The 16,682-nt window shown below is 47.1% G+C and overlaps 1 protein-coding gene across 2 annotated transcripts in view; it reads right to left on the bottom strand.

The window, feature by feature from the left end:
* Nucleotides 1–16,682, bottom strand: part of LOC119436264 (uncharacterized protein C6orf132 homolog) — a 70,753-nt gene that overhangs the window by 6,800 nt on the left and 47,271 nt on the right. Inside the window, exons 2-7 of one of the 2 annotated variants that reach the window (XM_037703064.2) lie at nucleotides 7,335–7,500; nucleotides 6,323–6,414; nucleotides 5,864–5,933; nucleotides 4,782–4,857; nucleotides 3,829–4,182; nucleotides 3,225–3,690 (exon numbers count right to left, since the gene is read on the bottom strand). In XM_037703064.2, coding sequence (XP_037558992.1) covers nucleotides 3,225–3,690; nucleotides 3,829–4,182; nucleotides 4,782–4,857; nucleotides 5,864–5,933; nucleotides 6,323–6,414; nucleotides 7,335–7,494 — 1,218 coding nt within the window. In that variant the 5' untranslated portion in view covers nucleotides 7,495–7,500. Of the gene's footprint in view, nucleotides 1–3,224; nucleotides 3,691–3,828; nucleotides 4,183–4,781; nucleotides 4,858–5,863; nucleotides 5,934–6,322; nucleotides 6,415–7,334; nucleotides 7,991–16,682 lie in introns of those variants that run through there. The other variant, XM_037703063.2, reaches the window with a different exon arrangement.

Below are 16,682 nucleotides of genomic sequence, written 5' to 3'. Positions count from 1 at the left end.
GAGTTAGCAAATGCTGCCGCTTAGAGGCACACTGGACTCTGCAGAAAACTTGAAACCTTCTCGCAAGTTCCTCGTGCGAAGAAGGGACAGTTGTGACTGCAGTTCGCCTTTGAGTGCAAACACGGAACGACCTGCTGGCCCGTAGCAGAAGAGGTGAATTAAAGTTAACAGTTTCTATTGCCACCTGGATTACGGCGCTGGCAATAACCCAGGTGGTATCAGTATCGAAGCGTTGAACTGTGCACTTTTTAAGCAGGGATTCCCTGGCAAGATTCGTGCAATCTGAAAACGTGTGCGTAAGTTTCTGTGAATGCAGGCACGAATGCGTGTGTTGCCAAACTTCCGAGGGGGCTGTGTACCTTACCTTCAGTGTGACTTTAAAAAAATAAAGAAATGTAATTCCACTAGGGAACACATACGCGCACGGCGACGATGTTACCGCTTTTGGACTTTAGACGCAACCTCACAGCGACGACCACGACCACAGTAGAAATGCGCTTGGAATGCCCATATAATTGTTATCGCAATAAAATGAAATACCTCTTGCTCATTTACCTGTTCTTTTATCATAGACAACCACTATTGTTATATCTATAAAGTGAAAGCGTTCTCACGTTCCAAAAATACTCATTTTACGGGTGGTCAGCCCGCCGGGGCAGACAACAGTAAAGGAAACGAGCCCGCGCACTCTGATAACTCATTCTTCGCGAACACGCTCGGCTCGAGCAGGCTGGTGAACCCTCCGTTACTGTCACTACGTCACACTAACTGAAAATGGCGCACGTGCGTTCTTGCTTCTGCAAAAAGGAAACGCAATAAATATCCTATAGCGCATTCGATTATGTTTTCTTTAATAAAGCCGGTGGGCCGACAATATCTGTGTGTTTCCAAAGGCTAGAAGGGCAAGAGGGGACGGAACGGCAGTGGTCCTCCACGCGCACCGTGCCGTGGCTACCGATTTTGAGATAACGGCAGACGACGAGCGAGTACAAAGTGCGTCCACCGCAAGTACGAAGTGCGACAGCGCGCTCGTGCCTGTACTGAAGTTCGTGATCACGTGGGAGCCTCATGCAAGACCTTGACCCTACCTTAAAACATCCTCATTCTCAACTGCAATATTTTAAATGTTGAATGGCTTTATGCCTTGCAGACGCAATAGTTGCCTTCAAATGCGGAATGAATGTTGGAAATTTTCTAATAGAGTAATAAATTTGCCGAGTGTCTTACTCCATTCCGAAACAACGCACCACCAGACGCTTTTAAAATCAAATACGCGCATAAAGTAAAATTTACCTTTGAAAGAGGGGTCCTTCTCCCATTACTTCTTATATGCACGGCTGTACTTCGCCCACTTGCCCATGCTTAGTTTTGAGAACGGTTTTCTTACTCAACCACGCGTGAATCGGCAGCAGATGGCGCCGAAACCAAAACAAAAAGAGAGCTTAACCTGGAAAGACGTGTAAACATGGCAGCGATGACTTAACGCCATCCACTCAGCGCCGACTTTGCCTAAAAACACAGCCTTCGAGATTGCCTACATAACTTTTTAGCAGCAATGAGCTTTGGGTTTTCATAAACCGGCGTTCCCAAATTTTTGCAGTGCTGACGTGGTCCCCGGGACCCGTGCTTCAGTCCTTAATACAAAAATAGCCAAAATATAGCCATGTAGCCAACTTGGAATTTTCGACGCCAAGCCGCATAAAAAGTAGCCCAATTTGGCTATTAATAGCCCAATCTGGCAACCCTAGAGCCGAGCGAAGGAGACGGCAGCGAGAGAGCACGACTGACGCGCCGGCGCCACACACACAACACGTGACGGCGGAGCGAAACACGCCAGGCGGTTGGAGAGGGGGTGAGCGGTGGGGAGAGTACGCACACGAGGGGCTGTTACCGGGCGAGGAGGGAGCTGTCAGCGCGAGGGGAGAGGCGGCGGCCGAGGGTGAGTGCAAACCTAACGGGGGGAGAGGCACACCAGCTGCATGGCGCCGTGACGTCACGGCGCGGAGAGGGTGCGAGGAGCCGGCGCGGCGCGCGCAGCCACGGCGCGGAGGCGCCAGCTGCACAACGCGCCGTGACGTCACGGCGCGGAGAGCGGTGCGGAGCCGGCGCGGGGCGCGCGCAGCCACGGAGCGGAGGGCGGAGCGCGCGCAGTCACGTGGGGCGTGACGTCGCTGCGCCGTTGCTACAGACGCTCCTCTCCGCTCCTCGCGCCGTTGCTAGGGGAGAGGAGGAGGAGCGCGGATGCCGGCGGAGTTTTCGGGGTCGCTTAAGAAGTGCATTCGCACTTAAAATAGGCCATGCCCAAAAGTGGTGCGTTGCCACATAGCATCTTACAGCGCTAGCTGCCACGGGAGAAGGAAGAGGGAAACTGGCGATATATCTTGCTTTTGTAATCAAATTGTTACTGTGCGGCATGACACAGGTACGCGTCAACCGTCTCAAAGTGCTAGCTTGCAAGAGGGAAGTAGAGTGGCAAGATTGTCATCCTCTCTTGCCACGATTGCGTCGATAAAGCACTGGGCGATTGTGCTTGGCGATCCTGGTCCTGATTGCCCCATCGCAGGCGCACATTCCTTTGTTTATTGAGTTACAGCATGTGTAGGACTCCCCCCCCCCTCCCCTCCCGCAACCCCTGCGTCTCTGGGGGAGACAGCAGCCAGCACTCACAAAGCAGAGGGAGGCTACAAAAAAAAAGGCTTCACTTAAAAAAAAAACGAATTGGAACTCGTTTGCAGCGTGTTATCTACTATATAGAATAATCAAGAAGAGTAGCACCTGTGCGCAGTGCGTTGTCAGACACAACCCTGCCGACAACTTTGCAGCATTTTAAGTAGCAATGTCGCTGGATACAAGCGGTGGAAGAAGCCATCGAGCTAGCCGCCACATACCCTAACTCTTACGATGGGGCCATCTTAAGCTATGAATGGGTATGGAGAATCACATAACGGGAAGTTCACCACTCTTACTGCGACAAAACATTTGCAACATAAAACATAATATAGTCTATGTCTGGGCTACACATCAACGTAACATTGCTGGTCCATTTCTTCCTTGCGCTTACGTGCAGGCATGTGAAAACACCCCCGCCCACCACGTAGTGTAACTCGTTCCGCAAGCAGGCAGGGTTCTCTACAGCGACCTCTTCTACTGACGTTCGCGTGACATAGTCAAATGAATAAGCAATGTACACGTGCGCCAGCGGAATATTATACGCTTGTACGCACCCTAGACGACCTCGCGAAGCCGAAGAAGGGTCGTAGCCGGAGACCCCCAGGTAACCGGCGCGTCTTCGTGCGCTTGTAGACGACTGGCGACTGTTGGTCCTGCGGTGGAGGTACGTGGATAGGTATAGGCAGCGGCGGTGGGCCACGACGCAGACCAAACATGGCGAGCCCTTGTGGAGGCACGGCCAAGAGATGCGGTGGCGGCGGCGGCGGGCGACGTTGGTGTGTGCCTGGTAACGTGGGCACGAATGGCGGAGGCACGCCGAATACAGCGTGCCCTACAGACTCTTGTGGAATAAGCAGGCCGCCGGGTGTTTTGGGGGGCTGCGGAGCCCGCGTGAGTGAAGGCCTCGCCAGCGCCGGAAAACGTGGTCCTTGCTGCCGCGGAGGCCTGGCAACAGCGGCAGGCACCATGCGCGGCGGTTTTGGGGGAGGTGGCGCTGGCAAGCGCTTCAAGGGCGGCGGCCTGCACGTGTGAACTCACATTATACCAGAGATAGTACTCACATGTCAGGGATTTTACACTGTCTTGGTATTTACATCGTCATGACTGTGAGAAAAGTCATGCAGAGTGAGAGTAGCAACGGGCGATTGAAAATCCTACCTCTGGGGCAAGACAGCATTCGTTTCCTTCTTTGGCGGTGGCTGTGGCCTAGGCGGTCGAACGGCGACGGGGCGCGGCTTGTGCGGCACGTTGGTCTTGGTTGTCCAGCGTGGAGCCGGTGGACCAGCGCTTGGCCCTGGGGACGGATCTGGTGCGCGGCGCGTGGGCACCGGGTGGCTGCCCGCCTGGTATATGCCCTTACTGAGTTGGCTCAGCTTCTCCAGGATGGGAGGTGGCTCTATGGTGATCTGCAGCCCCGTTGGCGAACTAGTCATGTCACCGCGTCGTATCCGGAAGTCACAGCCATTGAAGAACTCGAGCGTGTTGCCCGAGCATTTGTGGCTGAACATCATCCTGCAGCGAGAACATTACGAGGTTAGAGAGAAAGCATCATTGCACCAGCGTGCGGCGACATCTACTTCGGCCGCCAAAGAGCAAATGGGCAAGCCGTAATATCTTTTTGTTTTCATTTGACATAGTTTAACTGATACATTGATATTTTCAGAATTAGAAAGCTAATGGTATTATATAATTTAAGAAAAAATTATGAAGAAAAAGAAGGGTCGCTTGCCTTTACCTGCGACTTCACGTCGACAGCTCTTTGTAAACCGGTGTCCTATCTTCATGCTTGCTGCAACTGATTAGTTCTGCTACCTTACGTAGAGCTCTTAGCCATCATACATCGATGTAATCGCACTGTCTTTACGTACACAGGTAACATAGATTTAAAGCACGTCAAGTAAAGCTGTGAATGTTCTTCTATGTTTGTTGAAATGATCGAGAGTTTGAATGCTAATTTTAAATAGTGCTGCTCGAGACGTTGATGGAGATATGTGTTTCAGTGCACATTCTTCATGCAATGACCTCGTGCGTCAGCAGGTAAAAGAAAAATTGGTTCTTCTGTATAAAGTCCGTGTGAAATGAAATATTTGAAGATATAAGTCATCACTTACCACGCGTGGAAGCCGTGCCTTCGGAATATTTTGTTGACGCATTCAATGTCGTCATATAGGTTGTCATCCCGTAGCACTGCAAGGACGCCCAAAAAAAGCACGCATTCACGATACCTTCATTCTCGGCAATTTTTCGCGAATTACCAAATGGATAGAGTGAACAGAGAATTGGATGCATAGCATGGATGTTAGTTTCTGTCACGTTTTTTTTTTTTTCGATGTGCAAACGATTAGCACAACGCAGTATGCACTTAAGCTGCTTTGCAATCCTTAGGCAAAAAGGTCACACAGTAAAATAATCGTGAACATCGCTGAGCTGACACAAGTTGCGGGAACTCGCGTTCGTGAAATCGCATTTGTATAGAATACACTATTCCTCTGTTCGGCAGCGAAATTAGAAACATCTTACGAAAACTCTCAGGGAAACGATCATCTGCAGCAATGTTCGATGCAGAGCCCAGAAGCACAATTTTGTATGCCTAGACCCTGGGCTAAAATTCGGTGTACATTGGAAGATATCGCGAAGTTATCGCGATATCGCAAAGATATCGTGTTGCACTACTAAGGCCGCGGGATTGAATCCTGGCATCGGCGGGCGCATTTCGATGGCGGTAAATTGCAAGAACGCCCGTGCACCGCACATTGCGTGCACGTTAAAGAACCCCAGGTGGTCAAAATTATTCCAGAGTCCCTCACTACGGCGTGCCTCAAGATAAAATCGGGGGTTTGGCACGTAAAATCCCACAATTTAGAAGCTCGTGAAACTTAACGAACACAACTGATTTCTTTTATCGCTAAGCCCTCTAGTGCGACCTTTCCCCGTTCCTGTATTTTCGTGGAAGCTAGCATAAAAATGACCTTCGTGCTACATAAAGATATCTGCTGGTTATATTTGCAATCTGGTCTCGCTGAAATTTCCTTTGCTGGAATTCTGGCGATTTGAGAAATATTTGGCGGATTTTAGCAGATTTGTGTAATCTTGTTAAGGGAATACCTGTTAAGGGAAGGCCAGACAAAAATGGCCAGGCTGCTGCGGAAGCATTTCGCTTTCTGCGCATGAGTTGCAAGGTTAGTTTACTCACGGTAACATGGCATCCTACAGACGTTCTCGCTGTGACCTTGATGTGGCTGACACCAGTGCTTATCGTTGATCTGCGATTCAGACACATAATCTTCGTTAATATGCGCTTTTAGTTATCTGACAAATTCTGCCCTCTAGTTCTAGAAAAAGCAGAGCTTAGAAAGATTTCTATTCCATTCCAGAAATTAGGTGCACTAACGAGTGTCTTTAAGGCGTTTAAAAGCATCGATTGGTGACAAAGGGCCAAGAAGAATATTAGTATTCCTCAGGATCCATGGATCCATTGAAAGTGAGCATCGTAAGAACCTTTGAGTAATCAAGCAAATTATATATATATATATATATATATATATATATATATATATATATATATATATATATATACCTGCGTTTTACAGTACACAAAAGACCAATTAAGTTTAATAGTGCTCTCACAGGAGAAAATTGATGTTTGACCCACCTGAAAGATACCATGGTCTCCACTGCCATCGTATTTGCCCTTGTGGTATGCTCGAGTGTCGAACCTGCTTTCCCAATAGGCGAGGCACAGCCCTGTGGGAGTAAAATGCAAAACAAAGAGAACAATGCTCGTACTATTCTCTCCCGTCCATGGGCACGTAGTATATTGTGGTACTATACAACTGCGACAGAGCTAAGCGTGATGGAGCCAAATGTGCTCCACACAGAGGCGCTTAATCGCCTAATATGACCGCAACACTGTCTTATTATTGTTAAGCAACAGCAGTAAGATGCACTAGCATGAGATATCATTTCCTGGATTTTACATCTTGCGCAATGTTGTACACGGCGTCAAGGTGTGTGTAGGGTTGCAACGGTCGTGCCGCACACTTTTAGGGATCTACCACAATTGCGTATGCTTAACTTCTTTTTTTTTTACCCTGTTTTTTTTTTTACCCTGTTCATCAAGGCTTAACTTCTTTTTTTTTTAAGCCTTGATGAACGTGTTTCCGACAAAAAGCAGGCGCTGCCATCGCTGAGGAGTTATAGTTTATAGACATTTTTTTTTGTTTATATATTTCTGCAGCCATGCTTCGACTACTATGCTATGTCTATGCTATGTCTATGCCTTGTATTTTTTTTTTTCGTCAACGAGTTGGCGCGTATGTAGCTTCGTGCAAGGAATTGTTCATATGTCTATGGAACACAAATATACCAATAGAAATAGACTTGCTCACAAGTTTTGTTTATACCTAGACTTCAGATTTGTGAACAAACCAAAACAAATTTTACATTTGTGTGTATATTCTTTTTTATCAATCTTTAAATTATTTATTTCGCGTGCGGTTTTCATATTATAAACATAACCGCTCTCTGAAGTAGAAATATTTGCATATTGCATATTTTCAATTCTGATTAAACTCACTTTCTGAAAGACGGCGAAGCAGTCAACAAGGAGTCTGTAAAAATATTGCCTGTCCTAGAGAAAATCATTTTATAAGAACACTACTCACACTTGTCGAGGTCTCTCTTGGGAAACTTGAAACGGTCGTGCAGCTCCAAGGCTAGTTCGCAGCGGTCATAGACGCGAGCCCAGACGGCGGCGCAGCCTACGCTGGCCAGCACCAAGCCTGTTAATGCGTAGTTCCCCGGCCACCGCCTGCGGCGCTCCATCGGCAGCTGCATCGAGAGCAACCACGGAACCATGCATCGAGTGAGAAATGCATGTCGTCACTTCTTCTCGGCGCTCGTGATGAAGACTGTTCGAGCTTTGAATAGGTTTTGCCACTCTATACATTTTGCTTACTGTTGAAAGCGAAGGGATGTGATTAGTACAGGGAACCAGGAAAAATATGAAAGCGCATAAAGAGTACGTAATAGCTTGATACCGCTAAGGTTTGAAGTGGTGAAAGTCATTGCCTTGACACTGGCCTAATGCCCAAACGCAATGGAAGTTGCACCGAGCCGCAACTTTGATCGCTACTGTGCTAGGTAAATACAATAAATGTACTGCAAAAAAAAAAATCCGTTCATGGATATGTTTTTTTTTTTTTTTGGAAACGTAAGGAGCGTCATTATCAAACTGCACATTTTCCCATACGCAAAATTATGCTGCTGAATTCACGAAACTTTCCTTTCCTAAGAACATTTGGCATGGCTGGCCGTCTTCGCTAATAATATAATCATTATTGCAATTGAACGGCACTTGTTCTTAAGAGCAACTTCAGCTTATGACGTGCTTTTGTGAATGCGTGTTCTGTATCCATAATGACCAGTAACTACTATGTGCAGCTTTCATGGGCTGAAACCCCCCTTTTTTGTAAGAAAACAGATGTCTCCTCCTGAGATTGCAGCCGGCTATCGATTGATATCAAGGTAGTTGCGCTTTTATTGCTTTTCTCACATTGCTTTTTTTCTCTCGTACGGGTGTACGACAAACACTGCTGTTTTGCCACTGTTGCCGCTGCCTGTAGGGCCCCAGGCCTCGTCAAGCTGCTCAATGAGCAGCTTTTTGTCTGGGGTCCATTTTTCCTTGAAGAAAATAAAAACTGATTCTGATTCTGATTCTAGTAAAGCGTTATGCGGCAACCATTGGGAGAAGGAGGGAAAAGAGATGAAAAAAAAAAGAAACAGGGCAGTTAACCAGTGTAAATACCGACTGTTTACCTTGTGCTAAAGGAGGGTTAAATGGAATGAAAGGGGATAGTAGAAGAAAATATATGAAAAGAGAGGGAGAGACAAAAATGCTGTGATACACTCTTAGAAAAAAAGCTACCCACACTACCGTGATACAACAGTCATGGACCGTACTGGCAACTCGGTTAGTTCGTAAGAGCGTTTAGTCATTTGCCGGCCGACTTTACAAATAAGTGCCTATTCAAATCTGGCGACAATTTGGCCTACATTGTTGGCAAGAGCTCGAGAAGCGTAATTTAGGAAGCCCTGTCGCACTGAACAAACCATGGCTAACTTGGTCTGAACAAGCGCGGAATACTTGTTGGCCAATAGTTGAGCATCACGCTGTCACACCAAAAACATATTGCTCAACAAGCTCGAGGCTCTTCCATGTCGCATATGATGTGGCGTTCTTCTATTATTGCTATCACGCACCTCGTCATTACTGTTCTTTTTTTTTTTAGGTGAAAAAGTGGGCTCCTTGAGGGCAATTGCAAACTCGCTTTATAACTGTTTGCAGCCGTAAATTTTGCAAAGGTGTCTATTGCGACACGATTTCAGCAGGCGACCGTCCTGATCTGCGTTTGCGAGTTTACATCACGCACCGCAGATATAGTCAGCCTCATGACTCCGGTCACGTAGACTACTCCAACCCCCTTTCCATTCTCTGAAAAAGAAAACACAACAAGAGGTCTTATAAGGCATTTCAACGCGTGCCAGAAGTTCAAAAAAGTATTTAGCTGAGCTAGTTGGTTCATAGCTCAGACGATTTTGAAGAGGTGAACTAAAAAGAAAAAAAAATTGACTACGGAAAACAGAGAAGGACGTTGCTCTGTCGGAGGCGAAGTTCTTGTCTGTCTTTCTTAGTACTTTGTTTTTTTTTTTCAGTTGAGCTGTTCAAAACAGTCTTAGCTATGAAACAAATAGCTCAGTTAAATACTATTCTCACACAGCGATGTTCTTGTCTGTCTTCCTTAGTCCGTTGTTGTTTTTTTTGTTTTCTTTTTTTTTTAAAGTTCAACTGTTAAAACTCGTCTTATCTTTGCCAGAAGTTATTTCTTTTTTTTTTTTTTTTGAGGTTGTCACACTGGTTGGCGTCGTCCCGGTTGCCAACGCTGTTGTGCAGTGTGACAGTATGTTTAACAAAAGAGATGCTGATGGCCAACTGTTGGGAAACATGGTGGCCGGTTTATTAGGGCCTAGTGTGTGCTTTAATATTACAAATACCGGGTGTTTCAGCGAACAGTGGGCGTTCCAGTTACTTTCTTAACAAAACGTCGTTTTATGCATTGAAGCACGAAAGAAACTGGAACGCCAATGCATTTCTCCGCAAACTTCGGGAATGAATGCCTTGAAACTAATGTCATCCTGCGATTCGTTCCAAGTGGATCCGCCTTGCGAACTCCACGGCTAGAATTTGTAAATTGCAATATGGGCCATAAGGTTATTAATCAAAAGCTGATTTAGTGAATTTTTGTTGGTGAGTCGCAGTAGTTTGTTGCACAAGCTAAGTGCCCTTCCCTCGGGAATATAGGTCGGCGGGCCGGTCTATTTGAGAATATCAGAGTAGACCAGCTCATGAACTAGAATTGTGCTATCTGCCACAGGCAACCTTTAAACATTTTTGGAAGTGTTGGCTGAAACACCCTGTATATGTACATACTTTTAATGGACAATGTTTGTAACATAATGCGGAGTACACGTTTGACTCGGTACCTTCTTTTTTTTTTTTTTTTGCATTCTTCAACGAGGTGCTGAATGTGCTACTCTGTAGCTCTCTTAACATGCAAAGTACAGTTGTCCGCGTTTCAGAAATACTCTTCCAAGGTGCCGACAAGCGACGCCCCACTCTGGATTCCTGCATCTTCGAAGGGAGAAAGAGAAAACACCCACATACACTGGCCGCCCGTAGTGGCAATTCGGCAGTCGCTGCCGCACCATTAGGCGCGGTCTTTCCTTTCTTCCTTCCTTCCTTTTTTTTCTCTTTTTTTTTCTTTTTCTTTTCTTTACTTTCGTTTTTTTTTTCGATATTGTTCTTTTTCCTTTTTTTTTTCCTTTTTAGCGCGAGTCACTGAAACCCAGTCGGTTAGTAGCCTCTGAACGTGCTATATACCGCTCTTTTCAAAAATATCAAATACAATTGCCACTTTATGCCTGGAAACTGCTTAGGTTAAAAACAATCTCAAAATGTGTGAGCACGCGCAGTCAGTGCGCGCATAGTAACATTAGTAAGAGTGCTACTAGCCGACTAGGCTTCAATGACAGCGCTCAAATTTTTTTTTTTTTTTTTAAGGAGGAAAGAGAAAGCGCCTAATGGTGCGGCAGCGACTGCAGAATTGCCACTACGGGCGACTAGTGTATGTGTGTGTGTTTCCTTTTCTCCCTTAGAAGATCCAGGAATCGTAACACGTAAGTCAAGTCCTAGCAAAGTCCAAGCGAGATCAGTCCTACTCAGGATCGGCGGCTCTTCGCTGAGGTTTGGCCTCAACATCGCGCTCCCGCAGCTCCTGGTCCGCGGCTATTCGCTGACGTTTCACCTGGGCTTCAGAAGCCCTCACGCTAGAATCGTACGACAACCTTCGCTTACCCACATTCTCGACAGGGGAAGGGCTGGTGATTTTGTCTCTTTGGGTCCCACGTGTGACAAGGGTAGTTCAAGTGCGCGTTACAGGTCCCCGAGCCCACAGGGGTATGTGCTATTGAGCTTGGACCCTTTCTGCACAATCACTGGGATCGGCCCACTTTTCAGCACGACACCTCCACCACCTCAACCACCACCACCACCACTGCCGCCGACACTTGTGAGCCTATAAAGTTTCGCTTAAAAGCATGCCACACTGTCATTCGCAAACACGCATTGATGCAATGATACAAATCGCGTCTTGAGTGCAGAGAGCTCGAATATGCGGCGTGATAAACGCCCCGGCTCAGCTCATTAACATTTTTCGGCCTGTCGGCCGATAACCAGGAAAGTAGCTCAGTACGTCGAGCAGAAGGGACTCCCCCCCCCTCGTACGGTAATATGCGAGGCCCGGTCCTCGCGACCGCCGCGCCTCGGAAACATCTCCCCACGCGCTGCTGAAATGGAGGGGGGTGGGGTGTTGTGGAAAAAGGGGGGGGGGGGGGGGGGGGAGGTAGAGTGCCCAACGAAGACAACTTCCTCTGCCGCCAGGAAAAAACTTGCTCGCCTGAGACGTGTTCCAGTCTGCTTATCTGGCCCAATCGCGCTTTTTGGCCGTTTATTCCTGCCGCGAGCGTTTGCCCCTTTCCCACTCCTCATCGGGTCTCTCTTCGTTTTACGTCTCTCTCCCGCCGGCCGCCGTCGAACTCGGATTCTTCCGGAGGGCGCACGCCTCTCGCTGTGCACGGGAGCTGCAGCAAACCGACGGTTAGGGCGCAGTGATGGTTAGATCGGCTATATTTACGCGCATGAACGATAATGGTTTGCGCGCGGTGAAGGTCTCCGCTCAGTTAGCACGCGTCCCTGATCCTTCTTCTATGCACAGACGCAGAACACACACGTGCTCGCACGTCGCAGTAGTTTGTTGCACGAGCAAAGTGCCCTTCCCTCAGGAATATAGGTCGGCGGGCCGTTCTATTGTTTGAGGATATCAGAGTATAAAGACAACGGCCGAAGCTAGACGCCTAACTTCGGAGTAGATATAAATGATGCCGTTCCAAGATATTAAAGGCGCTGCTGTTCTCATTCAGCGTATTTCTTGTGAAGTAGACGACAAGCGCTTTAACGAAACGAACGAGCAACCAAAAAAGAGGCCAGGAAAGAGGGCGTGCAAGAGAATAATTTAGTCGGAACCGTTTTGTACAGTCCACAAATAAGGACTGACATGAGGATAGTCTTGAGCCGCCGCGATGGATCAGTGCCGATGGCGTTCTGCTGCATAGCACGAGACCTCGGGTTCGATTTCCTGTCGCGGCGGCCGCACTTGGATGGGGGCGGTGTGCAAAAGGGTTGGTGTGCCACGCTTCGGGTGCCTTTTGAAAGGAACCCAGTGGGTCAAAACTAATTCGAAGCCTTCCACAAAACGGCAGCTCACATAAACCCTTTGTTGCTTTAAACATATGGGCTAAACAGTATAACAGCGTGCTGAACATGCTAAGTTTTCTATTCAGACTAGTTGCGCAGGGTAACCAGGCCTTTGAATAAGATTATGCAGTTTTTACACTGCTTTATTGTGTTAAACTTGTGGGATGTTAGGCTGTTCTATTGCTGGACCTTCCAGTATATCATATTTCATTCTGTTTGCATGCTCCCAGCGCAAGTTTATATTTGCGAATATCCGTCAAGAACAGGAGAAGAGTCGATTGTTTATTGCTTTTATATTCCTCTGGTCACATTTTTATTTTGCCTTTTTGCTGTTGCTGTTCGTAGACTAACTCCCTTGTAACCAAGGAAGCACACATATAGAGACGGCGCTCGCAGAAGAATTTATTCAAAAGTTTGTGCGCTTAATAAAGAAACGGAAGAAAACGACAAATTTACCGATTAAGAACTTTACCTTTTTGCTGGTCCCAACAGGCTGTTACAACGACGAGCAACGTCTAAGAAACTCTAGACTACTTGATGTCGCACAATCAACATTTATGGTATCATTCGATTGCCATTATATGCAAGCTCTGAAATAATGGGTCTTATACCAGGTCCAGTACACTCATGCTGAAAGTAGCACAGAACCGGTTGCTTTTCCGACATTACTCGGGGGAAAGGGGCATTAATTATTTCAAGGATGTATAAAATTGTGGTACGGCTGCAAGGAGTAGCTGTTTTCTTTTTACTTTATTTTTTCACCTCAGAACAGAGGTGCTTGCATAAATGCTTTAAGTAAAGGCTTATGGGTGTTTCTCATAGGTTATGTTTTACAATAATTAAACAAAGAAATGTCTGCAAAACATCTTTTAATGACGTCACTAGTCGACAGCACTCTTGGATTGCAGCAATTCCGGCGCAGTTCCAACTAACAACGTCCGCATGTTCACTACAGAGCAAGTGAACAATCCTTTTTCGGCGGCAGCCTAACTGGTTGTTTCGCTTATGCTGGACACTGTGGGACGTTGGGACCGGCCTTTATATGGAAAATCAAATAAATAAATGACTGAAACGGCGTGACGGACATTAAAGGCCTTCCACGATCCGCATAATCACACGCTTTACTTGCCGAAGTGAGACAACTGCCTCTGAGGCTACAAGCTGATCAAAGGCTTTACATAGATCACGACTGCTTAACAGACGGGAGTCGCACGGGGGCACAATGACGTCTGCCTTCCTTGAGATTGTGAACGTCGGAGAGATGCGGCCCTTGAGCAGAAAACAACCATCCTCGGCTGCACCATGCCTAACGTTTCTTCGTTGCCATTGTGTGCTGCTGAGCAAGTTCCAGCAATTTAATATTGCTCTCACTGCGCCTAATGATTTCTTGTAACCTAAGCCTAATAATTTCTTGTGCTTAAACACGACATGAAGCTCACAAAGCTATACAAGAATTATTTTCAATTACAGGGCTAGACTCTCGTCTGTAGTGCTCGTACTCAGCGTGTGACTGTGTAATGTGTTCTGGTGTGCCTTCCTATTCTTTTCCCCTTTCTTTATCTCCTTCCTCTTCTCTTTCTGTATTTGTGGTGTTTATTATGTTGACATGAATAATAATAAGAATAAAAATAAGAATAATTTATCGTGCCCAGGAACAACACCATGAGGTCAAGGTGCTGGCGCAGGCATACATAAAAACAAAAACAAATAAAAAACGGCAGGGGAATATCAGTAAAACAAAACAATAAATAAAAATAACAATCTTGAAAAGAGTTTACATGGAACAAGGCACAAAATGAACACAAAAGAAAAAGTAGGAGGAGGGCAGTTGAACAGTATGTGAAACTGTGACACAACAACGCAAAGCTCGGAAAAGAACAATGATAGAGTTGTGAAAAATATCAAGATCATGAAAGTAAGCGTTATAAAGACTGTTCTGTGGACGGTTGAGTGTTGGTGATGACAGGCAGGAACATGAAAAGGTTAATGTTCTCTGGTGATCTTGTGCGGAATACGAAACGTGATACAACTAAGGAGTTCGAGACAGGTGAGGATACCGTGAAGGCGATTGAAAAGAAAAGAAGGTCAGAGCGATTACGTCGGCAGCGAAGTAAGGGCAACGATAATAATCCAACACTGCTAGAACAAGGTCCAGTGTCCGCGTTAGCAAACCGGTGATGATATATGCCTAGAAACTTTTTTTGGACCTAATCTATAATGTCACTGCTGGATCTAGAAATGCCATTCCAGACGACTGACGTGGATTCGAGTTGAGGAAGACAGATTGTAGTGTACAACTTGCGGAACGGTGTAGAAGAATTGAATTCTCTCGATAGTCTGCAAACAGGACCAAGAGAGCGCATACCCCGCATTGCAACGCGTTTAGTGTAAGCTGAAAAGTGTAAGGGTGCATGAAAAAGTACACCGAGATCATTGATCTCATGGACCTTACACAATGGTACAGAATCTACAGAATCAGAAAAAGAAATGCTTGCTGTTTTGCGTGTGAAAGTCATGACTTTGGTCTTGGCAGCATTCAAGGTGAGGTTATTATTGTCTTTGCACCATTTAGAAAAAGAAAACAGGTCAGACTGCAGGATGCGACAGCCGTCGACAATATGAACTGCCTTAAAATATTTGATGTCATCGGCATATAGAAGGAATGAAGAATTTCGAACAGCGGAAAGGACGTCATTATTAAAAATTTTAAATAAGTCACAGGCCTGCGCGGCACACGCAGCACAGTCACAGTGTAAGCTGGTGGAGCGGCTCAAGAGTAGCTCAAATTTCGGCACCACGCACAACAGAGTCTTCGCGGCAAAGTCTATTCGCCTCGTTTTGACGAGAACGATCTGCACTGTCCGCCCTGCGTCGACGGCAAGCTGCGGCTTGTAATGCTCTCTGCACAGCAGTCTGCTGAGCCCGATCAAGCCTTACAACTGCAACTTACATGTCGGGCACGCTGCGTTTGCAGGCACCTTAACTAGATGGCGCCACCATACTGGCGAAGGCTCGGGCAGCTCGGGATTGCGTTGATTGCGCGCCTCATCTGAATCGCATCTCGTCGTCTGCGCCTACGCACGCTGCGTTTGCAGGCGCCTTACCTAGATGGCGCCACCATACTGGTGGAGGCTCGGATCGTCTCCGCCTGCGTGCCTGCCTAGAGAGCGTTTATAGGGCATTTTTCCGCTGCCCAATAGCAAACGCTTGCGTGGCTCAGTGTATTTTGTTAAAATAGAAATAAAGAAAAAAACTTGCGTGGCTCAGTGGTAGAGTGGTAGAGATTCCGGCGGGGACCGGGTACTTTTTTCGCATTTCCGGTGATAGCGGTTGCGGTTACCAACGGCGGCGGCGGAGGCGGAGGCGGACACCATCGTGAACCGAAACGGCTATTGGAATGAACCCATAACAGCTTACGCTGTAGAAGGTGTGGTCCTAATACTTATCCTGGAGTGACGCCGCTAGTTCCCATGAAAAAAGAAGATAATAATAATTATTATTACTATTACAGCGAAAGCTGTATATGGCTATAGGTGAAACGAAAAACTGTTCGTCCCATGTTTCGATAAACGTCTCCATTGGCTGCGCCGTCAGTTACGTCATTCTCTACGTCGCACCCAAGCGCGCGCGCCATTGGCAGCGCCGTTAATGACGTCGTTCACTGCGCCGTGCCTGCTCTGCCCACAACGCCGGCTCCTCGGCTCGCCGTTGCCGCATGCGTTCGATATCTCGAGTTAGCTCGGCGTCGTGGTTAGCAGCATCCACCCGCCATTGGCGCTTGCGTTCCAACTTCGCGATTTCAACGTGGACGTTTCGTCGCAGCCGAAGACAAAGTGCCGCTCGAAAAACTCCTGCCGAAAGCGGCATTGGGCCCCGTTGGACAACATGATAAGGGACCGGATAGTGTGTGGTGTAAGGTCCAAGAGCTTACAGAAACAGCTACTAGCGAAAAAGGATTTGTCTTTGGCTGACGCTGAGGCCCTCGCTCTTGCCGCGGAAACCGCAGAACTTGATTCACAAGGCATTTCGGCCGACAACGAGCAGACGCACGTGCTACAATTATCCCCGCGACGTGAACCAGGCTCGAGTAAAAAGAAAACCCGTAACGTCACAAGCACTGTGCAGATGTTGTGGAAGCTAT

This window comes from Dermacentor silvarum, chromosome 1, assembly GCF_013339745.2.
Source record: "Dermacentor silvarum isolate Dsil-2018 chromosome 1, BIME_Dsil_1.4, whole genome shotgun sequence".
NCBI classification, from domain to species: domain Eukaryota; kingdom Metazoa; phylum Arthropoda; class Arachnida; order Ixodida; family Ixodidae; genus Dermacentor; species Dermacentor silvarum.
This window is presented reverse-complemented; position numbering and strand designations above follow the sequence as displayed.